Source organism: Centrocercus urophasianus, unplaced genomic scaffold (genome assembly GCF_019232065.1).
Source record: "Centrocercus urophasianus isolate 14NV4802_14NV808 unplaced genomic scaffold, USGS_Curo_1.0 seq_41, whole genome shotgun sequence".
NCBI classification, from domain to species: domain Eukaryota; kingdom Metazoa; phylum Chordata; class Aves; order Galliformes; family Phasianidae; genus Centrocercus; species Centrocercus urophasianus.
This window is the reverse complement of record NW_024884989.1, coordinates 4,045,535-4,063,531: the sequence shown is the minus strand read 5'-3', so window position 1 is coordinate 4,063,531 and position 17,997 is coordinate 4,045,535. Positions and strand designations below refer to the sequence as shown.

At 41.6% G+C, this 17,997-nt stretch overlaps 2 protein-coding genes across 7 annotated transcripts in view; one reads left to right on the top strand and one right to left on the bottom strand.

Moving 5' to 3' along the window:
• The window catches only part of SRSF2 (serine and arginine rich splicing factor 2), a 4,461-nt gene extending 3,536 nt beyond the window's left edge, over positions 1-925 (bottom strand). For 3 of the 6 annotated variants that reach the window (XR_006171212.1, XR_006171213.1, XM_042833392.1), the window contains exon 1: positions 209-923. Coding sequence is in view for 4 of the 6 variants with exons in the window: in XM_042833392.1 (XP_042689326.1) it covers positions 209-570 (362 nt within the window). In the remaining 2 variants the exon portion in view is untranslated. Of the gene's footprint in view, positions 1-208 lie in introns of all 6 variants that reach the window. The other 3 variants (XM_042833393.1, XM_042833394.1, XM_042833396.1) reach the window with 3 other exon arrangements.
• A 421-nt stretch (positions 926-1,346) lies between these two features.
• On the top strand, positions 1,347-17,980 carry MFSD11 (major facilitator superfamily domain containing 11). The gene is made up of 16 exons (XM_042833389.1): positions 1,347-1,432; positions 2,143-2,243; positions 2,772-2,925; positions 3,115-3,288; positions 4,620-4,675; positions 5,689-5,796; positions 6,212-6,291; positions 6,390-6,486; positions 8,184-8,242; positions 9,471-9,612; positions 10,444-10,484; positions 11,621-11,686; positions 13,077-13,202; positions 13,626-13,800; positions 14,668-14,803; positions 15,304-17,980. Exons 4-16 carry the CDS (start codon positions 3,193-3,195, stop codon positions 15,466-15,468), a joined length of 1,347 nt encoding a protein of 448 aa, XP_042689323.1. The 5' UTR covers positions 1,347-1,432; positions 2,143-2,243; positions 2,772-2,925; positions 3,115-3,192; the 3' UTR covers positions 15,469-17,980.
• The last annotated feature ends 17 nt before the right edge of the window (positions 17,981-17,997 follow it).

Genomic DNA, 17,997 nt, shown 5'->3' with positions numbered 1-17,997 from the left:
AGGAACGGCCCCACGTGGGCGAGAAAATGAGCGTTCAGAGGGCGCCATTGTTCAGAGCGAGTGGCCGGGGGCTAAAGCCGCTGCGGGGCACCCCACGTGCTTCCGCGGCTCCCTTCCCATCCAGAAACTCCTTCGGAAAGCGAAAAAGTGCCGAGCGGCTGCGCCGTGCGAGCGGAGCCCGGCCCTTTTCTCCTCTCCGGCCACTCACCTGCGGCTGCGGCGGCCGTAACCGCTGCTCCCGTAGCGGCGGGGCGGAGGGCCGCGGCGGCTGTGGTGCGAGTCCGGGGGGCGGCCGTAACGGGCCATTTGCACGCGGAGCTCGCGGCCATCCAGCACGGCCCCGTCCATCGCGTCCATCGCGTCCTCGGCGTCGCGTTTGTCGTGGAAACGGACGAAAGCGAAGCCGCGGCTCTCCTTGGTGTAGCGGTCCCGGGGGATGTAGACGTCGCCCACACGGCCGTACTTCTCGAAAACCCTCCGGAGAGTGTCCGGGGACGTCCGGTAGGTCAGGTTGTCCACCTTGAGGGACGTCATGCCCTCCACATCTGGCGGAGGGCGCCCGTAGCTCATGGCGGGCTGTAGCCCCCCGAGGGGCGGCGGCGGCTGAGGAGAAGAAACCCGAGGGAAGGGAGGAGAATTTGGAGGCGGCGCGGCCCGGAGCGGGAAGCGCCTCACACGGGAGGAGGAGCGCCGGAGCGGCGGCCGCGCAGAGTCCAGAAAGGAAGAGAGCTACAGGGCATAGGGAAAAGCCACAGGGTCCTCGGCGGGGAGGGAAGGAGCAAGCACCCACCTTCGGGCTCTGAGAAAAGGACGAGGCCTAAGGCCGCAACGGAGACGCAGTACCAAGACAACCGCCCTGCCCGCGGCCGCGAGAAAATGAGCGGGGCGCCGCCCGCGCGCGCCTACTTAACGCCACAAAATGGCCGCCGCTACCCCGGAAGTGAAAGCGCCTGTGGCGCGCGTGGTGGAACGCAAACCGGAAGCGACAGAGCAGCTTTTAGCACTTTTTTTTTTTTTTTTTTTTTAAACTCCTGACCTCGGTTCCCTGAGGCAGCCCGGCAAGTAGCGGGGAAAGTAGGTGTCTAAATTAACGGCGTGTACACGTTTAAAAGTGACAATTGAGGCGGATCTGCGGTGACCCGGAAGCAATCGGCAAAAGCAAATTTTGAACATGTGTTATAAAGGGAAAAAAAAAAAAAGAAAAAAGAAACTAGTTGAGGGCTGAGTGTTGTGGTGGAGGGGAAGGATGAGCTGGAAACCCTACGGGGTGAAGAAAAAAATGAGAAAATCGTTGCGAAGGAAAAGCCCCTGCACGGGAGGAGGCGGCCTAAAATGGCGGATACAGGGGGGGGGCGGTGCTGCTGCGGCGCTGCGCGGGCGCTTCTCTGCCTTGGGCGCAGCCGCAGTGCTTGATTTTTTCCTCTGAGCTCTGGTAAATGTTTCTATCCTGTCTGTTCTGTAAGCTGTTTTTGAAGGATAGGGATGAAGAAAGCTGTTTTAGCATGAAGGGGGGAGAAAAAGGCTGAGAAAGCAAGTTCAATAAGTGATGATTTGGATACAAACCCAGAGCAACAAGTTGTTTCCTATTGAAAAGATGTAGGAAATCAAATAACCTGGGATTGGCTTTCATGTCTGTATTGATTGGCGTTTTATTGTTTTTTTTTTCCTGTTCAGAGAGTTTGGATTCATTGCTTTCTGATTCATCTGCCGAAATGCTTTCACTCATGAGGAATTTAAAGTCTGTATCTTTACAGTGATTTCTTTGAAATGACAGAGGTGGTTCCCTGTGTCTCTCAGTTGCCTGAAGGGCAATCCCTTCGGTGTAAGCTGCTGTCAGCAGAACGATCCCCACACACCAGTGAGGGGGACACAACGGCTGTGGGCAGGGAAACATAGGGTCTGTTTGTTTAGTGATGCCTTAAAGTAAAAATTAGATTTAAAAATTCAATCTAATTTTAAATACTTAATATAGGAAGGGAGCTTTGCTGACATTAAAAGCAACACCTTGATATTGCTGTTTGGTCTTTGTAAAATAGCCTATGTATGGTCAAGCTGACTTTCTTCCATAAGTAAAGAATAAAACTTTATGACTTGCCGTTTTCTTAAGTTCTGAATTGTCATCCATTCCTCTTTGTCTGGCAGTTCATGGCGCTGGATTAGCAGAATGCTCCACTCCTGACTCAGGAGATGCAGAATACAGACAAGGTACTGACAGTGACAAGCAGCCATTCCGTCCATACCAGGTGTGTGTTACCCTGTGTTAGTTTTGTTGACAGTTTGACAGAGGGTTTCAAATCAAAAATATGAATTGATCTTGAATGTATTACTGAAAACCACTGTAAAGCAGGATATTAGGAGTGAAACATTACTAAAAGTGAATGTTTCTTGAGAGGAAGCAGTGGAATATTATACAGACCATTCCTTCTCCAGAGTCACTAAGATAAGGCAAAAGCACCAAGCAGAACTTCAGTGTTGGTGATACTGAGAAGTTTCTCTTTTGAGGAATTATTTGCCCTCCAGAGTGACCTTTGCTATGTAGGAATCCAACGAACTAGACATTTTTCTTAGATTAATGTTTCCAATTCTAAGGAGATGTCTGCACTTTGAAGTATAAAGAAGAAAGGGTACAGTGATAAAACTGCATTTCCCATAGTGCACGAGGGCTTTCTGAGCAGGATCAGCTGATCTGTATTGTGAAATGTTCCTTATTTCCTGTCCAGCATGCATGGAAATGACTTGTGTGTGTTAATATCTCGTCTTTCCTTTGTCAGGTGATTTACTGGCTTTTGACCAGAATTCTAGTCCATGGCAAGAAACTCAGCTGATTAACCATCTCGATGCTTGGAAAACTGCTTCTTTGGGTGGAATGAGATGTCATGGAGAAGTAACATACTGCTGTCTGCTCTCTTAACTTAATGGGAAAAGGTAGAAAGAATTTTGATCTTTACTTTTTGTATCTATCCACTTATTTTTCCAATGTACTGACTATGCTATGTTATTTAAACAAATCCTAGCAGCTAACAAGTAGCTCTCAGGAATCGTCATTTTTTAAGGGTTTTTTGTTGGTGGTGGTTTATTCTTTTTTTTTTTTTTTCTTCTTATTTCTTTAAACAGGAGTTAAGTGGAAACTTTTAAAGGGAAATAGATTTTTTTCCAGACTGAAGCTGAGAACTTGGCAAAATAACCCACAAAATGTCTCCTGACTCAAAAAAACTTTTCAACGTACTTATTTTGGGAATCTCATTCATGTTTATATTCACTGCTTTCCAAACATGTGGAAATATTGCGGTAGGTGTGCATATCAAAACGTTCCACAGCTATGTGACAGTTCTGTGCTTTGTCTAATGTGTGAGTTTGTAGTGAGATTTTTAATGTGCAGTGCAGCTTTTGACATTTTGTCTCCTTTCTTTTGGTTTAGCGTTAACTAGATTAAGTTGGTTAACAGGATGCTTAATCAGTTTATTTCCTTAAGGTATCATAGTTACGTGTGTAACTCTGATTGCTTAGACAATGGAAAATTAAGTAATCCTGTCAAATGTTAGAACTTCAATACCTGTTTTGCTTCATTCCATATACAACAATTGATTTTTATTGTATCTTTCACATTCCTGTTTTTTTGTATATAAGCCCTTTCAGAATGTTTGCCTAATATGTTATTATTAACCCCTAGTTAACCTAGGGGTTAACTAGAAACCTAGTTTCTGCTGGAGTTTCTTTCCTAATACTACCTATATTTCTGTTTTAACAAACTGAACATTGAAGGGGAGTGTGAGGTTGGCACCTGACGAGCAGTCAGGCTCACACAGCTGCTAGAACTGCCAAGTCACCTTCTCTAACTTAGTTGTTGATATTACTTTTGGTATCAGTCTTATGTCAGCCTACATCTTGCTTCTCTGTTCTTGCACATTAAGAAGAATTCTTTCTGAGTTTGAACATCTAAATGTCCTTCTCTACACTGTAGAAGTAATTGCTTACAACAATTATTGTTGTTAAATTATTATACAGCGCAGTGATTAAATTCTGCTACGCAATGGATGTGCAGCACCTCACTGAATTGGGCCTAGTGATCGTGCAGTGATGTAATGTATTGTCATTAAAGTCATTAAAAGTGACTTTCAATCAGATCTGCCAGACAATCCAGCTAATTACATGGTCTCATGATCACTAAAGCTGATTCAAGGGGGAAAAAAAGGAACAAGCTGTTAACGGAAAGACTGAAAGGATGGAAACTCTTAGCTGAAATTCAAGTACAGCTGAAGCCCAAGTTTGGATAAATTAAGAATACAGTGAATCTTCAGCTTTTTCTCCCTCGCTGTTTAGATGAAGATAGCAATGTGTAGGTACCTAAGAGAAATGTTTTGTGAAACAGAAGTTTTGTGAAATACTGTAAGATCTGTGGTGAAATCAGGATATAATTCCCAAATCTTTATTACTGCTTCAGACAGATGTTTTCCCTGCCTACTATCTCCTTCATCTTCATTGTGGAGATATTGTCAGTTGTAATTAATGCTTTAAGTAGAATCTATTAGTGATAATTTTTGATGTTTGGCACCGACTTCAATCTGTTACAAATGACTTCAAGATGTTCTAACAATATTGCACATGATTTCTCCTCACAGCAAACAGTGATTACAAATTTAAACAGCACAGATTTTCATGGCAGCGGCTACACAAGGTAACTCACACGTTTTCTTACTACTTTGCTCCTTGCAGGGTGAAGTTGGTTATAATTACATCTGGTAGAGATATACTCTCAAGAGATTCTAGTGCTCTGCTGGCTTCACGATTTAATGGCATACTTAAAGCAGTTTAAATCATGGCTCTCACATTCAGTCCTAATCTGAATTACTTGTTTCTAATTGAGCTACGTGATCGTTTTGTGTATGTTCTTTGTAAAACTAAAACTACCATTCAGGCATCACATTATCAGCTTTTTATCATAGTAAATTTAAAAAATGTGGAGATTTTAAAAAAAGACAGTAAACTGCTAAGGCCTTGGTTGTTTGCCCCATCTGCTTCTGTGCCTTGGTGTAGTATATGGGTTGTTTGGATCAACCTGTAGGAAATACTGCAACATAGTTGGGAAAGAAGCAACCAGAAAGACAAGAAGAGAAGCAAGGTTTTCAGCTGTAAAATACCACTCTGAATGTTTATTGTACTGACTTGGCCAGACTCACCAAGTATGATCAGGGAGCTTTTGTAAACCAAATTGATTTGTCATATAAGAAAACCCAGATGCTGCTTTGAAAGGTTTACTGTCTTAATATAAACTAAAATTACAGCTACTACAAAATATATCTATACAATTTTTATGGTGCATTTGACAGAAGATGAAAAGCTCACTAATGGATGAAAGTGGTTTTGGTACATTGTGCTTTAGAAGTACTGGGCAGAAAATAGAGCAACTTGTTAAGGCAGTTTGACAAAACCCTGTCATAAATTAGAAGATATGCTGGCCTGCAATGGCTTGGGACTCAATTCAGCAGTGCAAGAGACACTTGAGTGTTTCTGTATGGAGTAAAATGGTTGAAGGTAATTAACAACACAAAGGAAGGAAATGTTTGAATATAAAAATGAGGCAGTTGCTTATGTATATTTTGATACTTTGGAATCAGCTGAGTCTTCTTAAACAATCTGATTTGTAACCTGCATTTAGTACTTCACTATCTTTGTTGTTTGTTTATGTAGTATGTCCGTTATTTATGGAGTTTTCTCAGCATCAAACCTTATTTCACCTTCAGTGGTTGCACTAGTAGGACCTCAACTCTCCATGTTTATTAGTGGCATATTTTATAGGTAAGTATTATTTTTAATTTCTTTGAAATATCTTTTTTTTCCCACATGGAAGTGCAGTATCAAACACAAAATTGTACTGGCTAAGGAAAACACCATGCTGAGCTGCTACATGTAGCAGTAGGTAACTTCAGCGCACTTCAAGCCTACTGGAAACTGTGTTTTTTTTCTCATGGTTTCCAGTTTGCTGACTGGAGTTCATGTTGTGGTCTCAAGTTGTTGACTACATAAACAAAGTTCACCATTCTTGGTGGAATAAAAAGCTTACCTTTTTTTTTTACATAACCTGAACTGTATTGCATGGTACCTTGGGTGACAGTGGATGACACAGGAGAAGCTAAGTAAGATAGCTGTTTCTTAAAAAGGACATTCCACTTTGTTTTATGTTCAATAAATGGATCTATTTCTTCTATTCTAGTTTATACATTGCAGTTTTTATCCAGCCTTCTACGTGGAGTTTCTATACTGCTTCTGTTTTTATTGGCATTGCAGCAGCAGGTAAGCATTGCTCTTATTCTGCTCACTGTTCTTTGCTCTATTTGAATATACTTCCAAAGCACTTTTATTTCCTGACCAATATCTTTTGCACATTTCAGTGCTATGGACGGCACAGGGAAATTGCTTGACTATAAATTCTGATGAAAACACCATTGGAAGGAACAGTGGAGTATTTTGGGCACTGTTGCAGTCCAGGTAAGCTTTAAGTAATAGTTTGTTAGTTGTAGTAGTGGAAATGCAGCTTGAAGCAGTGATGGAGCACCTGGTGAGGAGGCAGGGCCAACCCAGGGGAGCTTAGGCATATGCAACACCTGAGTGAGCAGAGGGGGTGGAGCCAGGATCCACCCCTTCCCAGACCTCATTTCAGGGTTGGCAGTGGAGGTGAGGGTATTTTGCTAGAGATCTCTGCTTACCTGAGGTCTTTTGAGAGTAAGCAGATTTTGTTGTTGTTTCTGTATTTCTGGTATTTTGCAGTCATTGAAGTGGAGAGTTTAGAGCAAAGCTTCTAAAGCTGTTGTGCATTATAAGACAGTGAATGAAAGCTTCCTATAGCAAGTCTCTGCTCTTGACGTGCTAAAAAGATACATGTTAGTTCAGGGAGCATTTAGCAAATATCTTGGTCTTGGAGGGCTGTTTTGCATTGGGATCATGAGCTTATTAATGAGCCCTCGTGACCCTGAATGGCCTCACCATGTCTCCATCTCACCTCTGCCTGAGAGCCCCATTTAACCTCAGTGCTGGGCCTCCACTTGCTCTGGATCTTTGCTGGAGGAAAAGATGATGGAAACGTGCATGAAAACAGAGCTGTTGATTTGAAGAGAGAATAAAAGGACTGGGACAGTTTGGAGAGAAGTAAAATGAGGAGTATTTTACTCATGGGTTAGCAGAACAGGAAGGTGGCAGCTGAGCAGAATGTGGAGCTGTTAGTAAGAACTGCTGTACTAGAGCTCAGGTAATGTGTTGAAACTAGGGAAAGATTAATTTGGAACAGGTGAATTGCTTTTTTTATGTGATGTGTGAAAAACTTTTAGAATTCCCTCCTGCTGGAGGATTTGGAGTTGGATAATGTCAGCAGGACTGAAAAGAGATTGAACTCCCTGATAGTAGGGCCACAGATGTATCCTGAAGGCAGATAGCTCTTATGCTGCTAATACAGTGCTTCTGGGTATTGAGAAATAATGCAGGGGATGAGTCACGGTGGTAGGCTGATGAGCTTGCTGTAAATGGCATTGCTGGTGCTGTGTGGAGACAGAGTGCTGCATTAATGGAACAGCAGTGTGAAACAGTGCTGTGCTGCTCGTGTTTCATGTTTTGGAATTAATTAATGTCTTGGTGTAGCACAGTCCTGATTTCCACAAACTCAAGTAATTGTGTGTTTTATAGCGAGTAGAATGTTTGAGTTCAGATGAGGAAATTTCACTCTAAGGCTGTTTTGAGTCACCATTCATTCTGAGCTGATGTATTTCAGGGAACTGCATGTAGAAACACAGAATTTCCCCAACCTGTTAACAGCCTGTTTAGTATTGCTGAACTAATATTTCAGACGAGACACACGACTCGTGTAGGGGAGTACTGCAAATTCATTTCTATAGATACATCATCTTTCTAAGCTACACCCTTCCAAAAACAGTGAGAGAGAGAGAAGAAATGGCCATCTAAGTTCATTTGTTATTATCTTGTTCTGCACTGATTCCTAAGAAGAACATCAGGGTGAAAAATACTCTCCTGTGTTTGCAGTTCTCTACAGAATAAACAGTTTGTAAGGGAAATGACTGCTTTCTTGTCCTTTCACAATTGTGCAGTACTGGTTTTGCACAGAGCTGTGTCACTGTGATGCTGTGATCTTAATCCTACCACGAAAAGTTCACCTGTGTTGCTCTTCTTGTTTACAGCTTGTTTTTTGGAAACCTGTATATATACTTTGCTTGGCAAGGAAAAACTTACATATCAGGTGGGTGTTACTTGTCTATGGCAAGATGGTAACAGAATTATACAGGTGCCACTTTCTAGCATAGTCACTCAGGAATAAGGCACTGACATCTAAATGCTAATCATCAGGCTTCAGGAGTGCTGCCTCTGTTCCACTTCGTGCCTCTGCTAAATGCATTGTCTCAGTTCTCCATAGGCCTTGGCTTGGTAGCATAGCACAGGTTAATTTTTGGAAGTCAGCTCCCACGTTCTCTCATGGGGGCCTTGAAGTTCTGTGCCTTCTAAGTTTCGCTGCCATTGGTAACCACAGAATGCAGCCATTAAATATGAGGGAGTTCTGCTGTTGTGACTGCTTACATTTTCAAATGGAAAACGCTGTTGAAATGTCTGGAGACACTTTTTTGAAAGCTAGATGTTAGTATTAGAAGCTCAGACAGCACTTGAAAATGAGTTCCTCCTTTTTACTGCCTATATTATAGGCATCTCAAGATGAAGCACGTTTTCTTGATCTATAATCATGCACAGGTTATTTTTAATTGGGATAGAACAATTTACTGTTTGCCTTTAAGCAAATGTCCATTAAACACAAGCACAGGCAGTGTCTTTGTGTTTGTTCACTGGTTCAATCACAACTGTTAGAAGTTTCAGCATTTTTTTCCCATGGCTAATTTGCAAATAGGAATAACTTTGGTATTGCAGACTTTCCTTTGCCAGACAAGTTGTGTGGTGCACCAGAGCTGGTGCAGAGGGAAGCAGTTACCTTCCTCCAGCAGCACACTCTATGCTGCCTCAGTTACTGAGGTATCAATGCTGTTAAGGCCTTTGTAGTTTACAACTCTAATAATCTGATGTTACAGTGCTAATATCTGGTAAAGAACAAATTCTTGGGTATCTGCAGGCTTTTAGGGTAGCTTCCTATGTCGGTTCTGAGTTATACATCTCTTGAAATATAGATTTTTTTCCTGCTAATAATTCATGCATTTCATTGCTAACTGGCTCCTCCTTGGTCATAATCTTTCGTGGCAGGAAATGCAAGTAACACTCTTTAATATGTTTTATTGGCATTGTGAAAATGAGATAGGAATTTACCACTAACTGTTTTCATTTGTTCCACATGCAAGGTAACGTAGAAAATCAGTAAGCATTTTAAACACTGCTCTGAATTATGCTTGTATTAGTTCTTTGAAGGTAGCTGACTTTGTCTGAATTGCTTTTACATGCCTTGTTATGACTTTAATTTGTTTTTCCAGAGAGCGATCGCAGAACTGTCTTCATTGCCCTGACTGTTATCAGTCTTGTGGGCACAGTTCTGTTCTTTCTGATTAGGAAACAAGAGGACACAAAAGCTCCAGGGGAGGAAGATTCTGCTAATGAAATCCACGGGGGCAGCTCGTAAGTGCTTGCAACAATGATTTATTGTCACATGTACTTACTTATGTGTCCCTGCTTCTTAATGGAGTGTCAGTTTCACTTTCCCCTCTGAACTGGAAGCCTGAATGTTATGAACAACCTGTAGAATGCACACATTTGATAGAAAAGTGTCTGTATGTGAACAAGTGAGAATCAATTAATGTTCTGCATATGACATTTTCAAGGATGGAGTGAGGTAATGCACATCAAGTTTTTCCATTAATGAGTGAGTGCCTTTGGAGAGATACCACTTACCTCTTTTTCTCCACTGATTGTTAAATGTGCATCTGGCTTTTGTAATCTTTCTTTGTCTAATCAGTCCAGGTTAAGGGCTGGAATGAGCAGAAATTATTCCCATCCTTTTTCTAAGTTATATTTTCATACTAATATATTTGTCATATACTCCAAATATTCAGATGCAACTTCTGAGTACGCTGGAAGTGCACAGGCAGGCAGACACAGTGCAGTTTTGCTTGAGGCATCATTTTAGATATTTTTGTTTTATTAAAATAATGTTAGAAAAATGTCAACAAGTGTGTGCTGGTGAAAAAGCTCTGCCAGCCATTTCTAAACCTGCTCAGAAGGAAATATCTTAGGTTAAATTTTGAATGGTGTTCCCTTGCTCAGAAAGCCAGATGCATTTTGTGGTCAGTAGTTCAGAGTCTCCAATAACAATGCATTGGCATATTTCAGTACATAATACAGGCCTAAAAAATGTACAGACATCTTGAAGAATGAACTCATCTGCCTTCAGTGCAATGATACGAGGTGGTTATTTGTTTTCTTTTTTGACTAAGTCATTTATGCACCCAGGTCTGCACGAAACAAGCTGATGAGAGCAGTGGATGCCTTCAGTAAGTACTGCTGAACATACAAGCTGCTTCAAAAAATCCTGACAAATCCTTTCCAGCTCTCCTTGGTTCTGCTGATATGTGAAAATGTACAAATCACTCAGAACAAAAAGTTGCAGATAAATAAGGTTAAGAATGCATTTCAGTTACTGCACCTGAAAAACAGAAATTTAGATCTGGCCTTTGGGAAAAGAGACTGCCAAATGGCAATGACTTTCAGACTAGAGATGACAGTTCGTGTGTGGATATGGGGCTGATGAGGTTTTGAACCTGATAGGAGCTGAGTTTTCTGTGTGAATGTTTGTGACTTTGAGTCAAGTGTAAACAAGGTTTGCAAATGGAACAGCTTGGAAACGCTGAAGTTGTGGGCAGATTGCTGTTGGTGTGCAGCTGGTGTGAGGAGGCTGGCTGGACTCTAGAGTGCTTCTTCCATGATGGTGTCATACAACCAAAGTCTGTCTGCAAGCAAAGAAAGTGTAACAGACATCACCTCTGTGCTAGTATAGTGCAGGAGGAATTTGAGTTTGAGATGCAAGCTGCTTTGCAATGCATTCCTTATGCAGACAAGCTCAAAAACAACAGGGTCACCCCTGGGGAAAGCTTGTGAATGAAAGTTAAATTGTCTTCTGCAGTAAAAAGAAAAAAAGAAGGAAAAAAATAACCCTTACAAAACATTATAAAGGAGAAGCTGCATATTACTTTTTGTCACCAGATGGTAACACTTTAAATCAATGTTTTTGAACTGAACTGATCAGTTCCCACCGAGTTTGATACGGTCTGTCAGTGTCTGCTTGTTTTAAGATCATGGAGATCTTCATGGACAAAATATGCTTATAGGAGTTAATCACCATGAACAGTGAGTACAAAAACACAGCGAGGAATAAATTGTCTGCTGGTAGAAAACTGCACATCTCCCTCTTTAATATTTTCCTCCTTGCGTTTCTTACGAAAAGATTTGAGATCAAATCGTTGTTTTAGAGTGCAAATGAAGGTCTGTATGCTTAGCACTCTAATTTTCTCATTGCAAGAAAGTCACAGTTGAAATAACTTATTTTTGGCTTAAGCGGAGAGCAAAGAAAGGGCAGGTGCTCTTAGTAGTGTTAGTGGAAGTCACATTAATCTCCTTTGTGTCTTTCCAGAGAGATCCATAAAGCTAAGCTTCACGAAAGAGATTCTGCTCCTCAGTGTTACAACAGCCTACACAGGTATGAGGCAAGCACAGTGTGTGATTGTGCAGCACTGCTGGGCATCATTTGGAGTTTTAAACAGTGACCACAGAGCAGAGTGGTGACCTGTGTGTCTCTGCAAACAGTACTTGAATGTTTCAGGTGCCGTTGGTATTTACTGTGGCAGGAACTCTCTTCACCAACTTCAGTTTGAACTTGATCTGCCACTGTTAGACCAAAGTATGAGCTGTAGAATAGAAGTGCATTTATTTGTACCATATGTTAAAGCAGTTATTCCACAAAATGACTGTTAAAAGGTTCAAAATCTTGAAGGATTTTTGGTTGTTTTTTTTTCCTACCCATTTGGCTTTGGTTTTTATAGTTAAGCCACATGAACTAACTTGAATTCCTTGTAGATGTTTCACACTCCTGTTGCACTGAACAAGATAACCAGGCAAGGGCACGGGGGGGTGTGTGATGAAATCTGAGGTTGGTACGGAAGGTTTTGTAGAAAAGAATCAGTCCAGCTTGAAAGCACTGCGTGCTGCCATCTGGTGGCTCCTGGTCGATAGTGCCACTTCGTGGGGAAACGGGAAGGCCCGTAGGACTGGCGCAGGTTTTTACTTCCAAAGGTGTGGTTTGATAAATCGGGCTGTTGAGAGCTCATTCTGCAGGTCGCATGCAGCGTTACACAGCCTGCTGCTGGTAGACCAACGTATGGCGTGCTGTGTTTTTGCCATAGCAAAAGACAGAGGAGGGGAATGAGAGTTCTATTTTCTGTTTTTCTTTAAGCATAACTCTTGGGTTCTTGTAAATATAATTGCTGTGAAGACACTGTGATTTTGAGACTAATGGTTCCTTATTTTGGACTTAAATGTGTCACCTTTCACTATCAGCAGTAGAAAGAAAGATTTCTGACAAGTAGTTGTTCTTGCTCTGCTTTCATTTTGCATCTGTGGGAAAGGAGCAGTTGAGCTTAAACTCCTCTTGTTTGGGATTTGGGGGTGCAGGGGTCTTTCTCAGAAATACTATAATCTGGAAAAAAAAAAAAGACTTAAAGTGAAATAGTTTCATTTCCTCAGTTACTAAGTGCTGTTTCACACAGTGGTTCTTGTTTGAATGAAATTCCAAAGTTCTTGGAGAGGCAGAAATACAAACTGTTTATAGGGATTGTGTCAACAGCAGCAGTACTGAGCCTTAGTGCATCTGATGCTAATTATATGACTTTTTTTTATGTTACTCCCATGAGCTAGCATAGAAAAGTATAATGATTGCATAGCTTAAACCTCCTCTTGTTTGTTTCTGTTACATTTACCTCTTTAAAATATGTATTTGAAAGTTACTTTAGGGAAAAACATTTAGATAAAAACTATTGCAAAGCTTATGAAGAAAGCCCTCATTTGTCAATCTTGTGTGCTTTCCTTCAAAGGTTTGGAGTTAACATTCTTTTCTGGAGTGTATGGAACATGCATCGGTGCTGTGAATAGGTTTGGCAGAGAAGAGAAAAGCCTCATTGGTCTCTCTGGGATTTTTATTGGTGTTGGGGAAATTTTAGGTGAGTCAAAAGGAAATATTTGCTGATGAGCAACTTGGATTCATAGAGAGGCACACGTTTTTGCAATCAACAAAGCTAGGCAGGGCATCATCCCTCCATAGTGTTGTGAGGAGGAAACAGAAGTCCTGGCACGACACCTTGTGAAAAGACTGAGTGCCTTCATCAGCATCTACCTGAGAAATGTGCCTGCAGGTCTTGGACACCTCTGGCAACCCAGAGCTTCTGTCACCAGGAGAGCTGGTGTGGCAGAGCTGGCAGACACTTCGGGGCTGCTCTCGTGTCTGTCAGTGCTTCAGTTGTTAAACACAGGGGTATTACAACCTATATTTTCAGTCTATTTTTGATTTTCATTACTTGGAATTCAATCCCGTTCTTTGTATCTTTGTTTCTGATGTAAGTCTCCCATCTTTTCCATCCCTACAGGTGGAGGAATCTTTGGTTTACTGAGCAAGAAGAATCGCTTTGGCAGGAACCCCATTGTGATGCTGGGCATCATTGTCCACTTCATTGCCTTTTATTTAATTTTTGTCAACATGCCAAGCAATGCCCCTGTTGCTCCTATGGAAGGAACAGATGATGTTGCTTATATGATTCCAAGGTATGTAAGCTCTTCACTCTGGCTGTTATAACTCAAGATGCATATAAAACAGCTTGTACTTCTCATAGCAAACTCATTGAAACAGCTTTTTTGGTGCATACTCAATTTAGGGGCTTAAATGGTGTAAGAATAAAAAGCACGAGGGTATTTGGTAGCAATTGTACTGTTTGAGAACATAACTCTTACAGTTGTGACCAACAACTCTTGTGCTGGCTGTCAGGAAGTTGGACTCATTTTGACTGTAGCATAGAACACCAGCTTTTCACTCTATGTGTTTGAATGCTCCTTGTCAAAGTCCAAAGTCTGTTAGTTAGGGGAAGAATATAGGGAGCATTCTTATCAGTGCAAGCTGTTTTTGGGGTGTATTTGTGCTAATTTGTGTGAAAGTAATGTGGTCAGTTTGTGCAGGCACAGCTGCTCAGCTGCAGTGAATGGCATTTGTGCCTGTATGTGGGCCTGTATGTTTTTAATAGGAGTGTTTTTCTGAGTGAATTGGTCTTTTGCTCGTGTTCCTGCAGTTCTGTTGAATTCACTGTATGTGTGTCTTGGCTTTTGATCACTGCTGTGTGGGCTTTATGACTCCAGGCATCGAAATGAGATTTTAGCAGTTCTAATTCAGTGTAGAATTGACTGTTGGTAATACTGACAGAAGCCTTAGCATTCAAGGAATTGAAATCTGATGAAACTATTCTTTTTGCCAGCCAAGTGTTCCCACTTCTTTTCCAATGAAATTTAAAGTTTGGTAACTTTCTTCCATTCTCCATTTCCAAGGCTGTCAAAAGTAGTTCATAGGTTCATGCATTAGTCAGTAGCTGTGGGAGCTGCTTGAATGAGTGATTCTTACATTTGATTGCATTTTTCCTTCAGCAAAGAGGTGGCCATATTCTGCAGCTTTCTGTTGGGCCTGGGAGACAGCTGCTTCAATACCCAGCTCCTCAGCATTTTAGGATTCCTGTATTCTGAAGACAGTGCTCCTGCCTTTGCCATCTTTAAGTTTGTTCAGGTATTACATCCCGTAACCTTCTGAATGTACAAGTGTGGGAATGCTCTTTGTGCAGCTTTAATGAAACTTTTACCCGTAAAAAGGATACGCTGCAAGTGAGCAGGAGTGGTTGTCCAAGTTTCTAGCTGTATTTTGGTAGAAAATAGTTTGTGCTGCTGTAAAACTGAAAATAGGTTTTCTGGATTTTGTCCTAAAGCCTTGGCTGCGTTGTTTCCAGACACAATGCTTTGAAATAGAGGAGAACCGTGCTTGCCATGCTTCAAATGCTTTTCAGATGTGTTCATTTTCTGCTGTGAACTCTATTTAAAGAAGTACAAACTAAGTCTGTTGTATATCATCTAGGGACATATGCTGTGGTATAATTTGATTGCTGTGTCTTCGAAAGAAGCGTGCTTAAAGATGCATGTTGAACTGTGTGTATTGCCAGCTCTGTAACCTTGTGCAGCAGTGCTGGAGTGGATATCTTCACTTAAAATCTTTCACTTTTTTTTCCCCATCAGTCCATCTGTGCTGCCGTTGCATTTTTCTACAGCAACTACTTCCTTCTGCAGTGGCAGCTCCTGATCATGGTGGTTGTTGGTTTCTTTGGGACAATCACCTTCTTTGCAGTGGAGTGGAAGGCAGCAGCATTGCTTGCCCGTGGCTCTGACTACAGCAGCATTTGATCTCAGTTTCCCACACCTATAAGGAAGAGCACAGGCACATTTATTGACAAGTGATGCAAGAAGGTGGAAGGATCAAGCTGAAGAGATCACGACGGAGGAAGCTACTAATAAATCACCAGTCCTCAAACTGAACATGAAATACAGGAAGAGAAAATGCTGAGTCTGAAAGGCTTTTTCCTTGCTTTAATCAGCTGAGTGTGGTGTGCATCTTCTTAAAAATCCTGTGTTAGAAATGGAAGGAAATAGAGATCAGTGTATTGAACAGTTTTGTTCTGAGCCACATCTGAATGTATAATGGCCTAATTTCACTGTCATCCACTACAGAATTAGTTTTTTCTTTCTCTCCCCAAATTATTTTACCTGTATCCTAGTTCTGCAGACACTTACATTCTCCCACTGAATGACCAATGCTTTTGTGATGTATTGCAGAACGCATCTGTAAAGCTGAGCAATCAATTCACAGCATTGATATTTTTTTTTAACAATTAGATATGCAGGAACATTTCTGCAGGAAATGTCACCTTATTCTTTTACCTGGAAGTTCTCAAATCCTTGTGTAGAACAATTTGCTTTCCTCAGTCACCTCCAGGACACCAAACCAGCCTTTCATCCAGCGTCTCCCAGAGTAGAGCTGCAGTGGGGCAGCTGCTGTCACCTTCTCAGGGTAATGCTGCATGAAGGGCTGCAGGCTTCCCTCCCAGATGTCCCAGTGGTTCTTTTCAGTTCACAGATGGTGATGAAAGTTTCAGTGATGGGAATATTACCAAAGATACATTTTAAAAGTGCATTTGGAGTCAGAATGTGATCTCTAAGAATCATCTTGTGGTGTTTATTCTACTGCATGGTCTAAAAATACCTGAGATGATTGATGTCAGCTGTTTCCTTCAGTATATTTAGGGAAGACTGTACTGTAATCTCATTCTGCCTGATGTGGAAACAAGCTGAATGGCATGGCAACTAAATTTTAATCTGGAACGGTTGTAGATGGTGATGTCCTGCACTCACCAAGTGCATCCCACCTTGCTTTTAGCTGTCTGCATGACATTGTGTTGCTGTTTTGTTTCCATCTAGCAGATAAACACGATGCAGCTGAAAGCAGATAAACAACACTGAGCAAGTGGGAGTTTTTTAGACACTCCATGTAACTATTCTCAGAAAAGTACCATTTCCCAAGCTTTTCATGCACAGTCAGAATGCAAATGTCTTGTCATATGTTCAAAGGCACGTAAAAATATTGGCTTGGAGTATGCATTAGTAGCTCCTGCGTGTCGTACAGACATAGGTGTGCCCAAGGTTAAACTTGGTGAGGGAGTATGGTGTCTCCTGTGACATTTGCTGTCACTTCTGTTCTTGCAGAGCATATGAAACACTGCTCCCATGAAGCACAGCTGTCCTCATGCATAATGAGACAGCAGAGAAGGATTATTTTAGAGGTATAGGAGAAGATTTAAAATTTGCTCTAGGTTTTCTTGCTATGAGTTTAGTAAGGTGTTAGTGGGAGGATTAGGAGGCACCTGAACAACTGGCAAGCAAAGAAATCTGAGGGCAGCCAGGAAGGCCTTTGTATATTTCCAGGAGATGTAATGGATGACGTGGAAGGATGGGATGAGGGCACACACTCAGTGAGGTTACTGAAGCCATTCCAATTTGTCAGGCAAACTGAGAAAGTGTTTGGTATTCAATCACGAAAAATGAGTAGCAGCACTCAAACCTCTTATCCACCCCTGTTATCCTGTAATGTAAGCGTGCTGTTTGTACACAGAGCTCCATAAGATGTATAGGTGATAGGATGCTGGCAGTGGTTACAGTCCTCCTGTTGCTATGTATCTGTATTTTTCTCTCAAATATAAAAGGGATAAAGAATCTTCTTAAAAATGCAGGCACTTACTTTCCTCTCTGATTTGTGAGACTTGTTCTCCCCATACAGATGAATGAGAGAAGGCAAAGCTCGCAGGAAACAACTTTGTCATTTCTGGGTCTTGTAGTAATGAATAACTGAAAGTGACCCTGCTTCATTTTAGCTAGATAACAGCTCTCGTGAGGTTACTCCTGAAATCAGTCTGTTCTAATGAATTTGCATTGTTCATCTGTGGCATAAGAATTATATCAACTATTTTATTAGAAATTCAGGAAAACCAGCAATCTGCTGTGGTTTCAGCAAACGTTTTGAGGCTGGCAATGGGGGCTACTGATGAACTGGGTTTTGTGCACACGTGGTGCTTCTGTACATCAGATTTCTCTTTGTTTCCCTTTCCCTGTTCCGTTTGCTCTGACTCCATGACAGAGAATGCCATAAGGCTGTTGGGGGCACTGAAGTATCATTGCTCTGTGACAAGTTTTACAAGACATTGAGAGAGATAAATATCTCAGTATGTATTTGCTGTTAACTGTATGACTTTTAAACTTTGGATCTTAAGGGAAGGTTTGCAGCTGATCAAGCCATGACACACGATTGTTTCTTCACTTATTTCTGTGATTTACTGAGTGATTAAAAAAAATCCACACAGCTGTACGCAATGGTTGGATGGG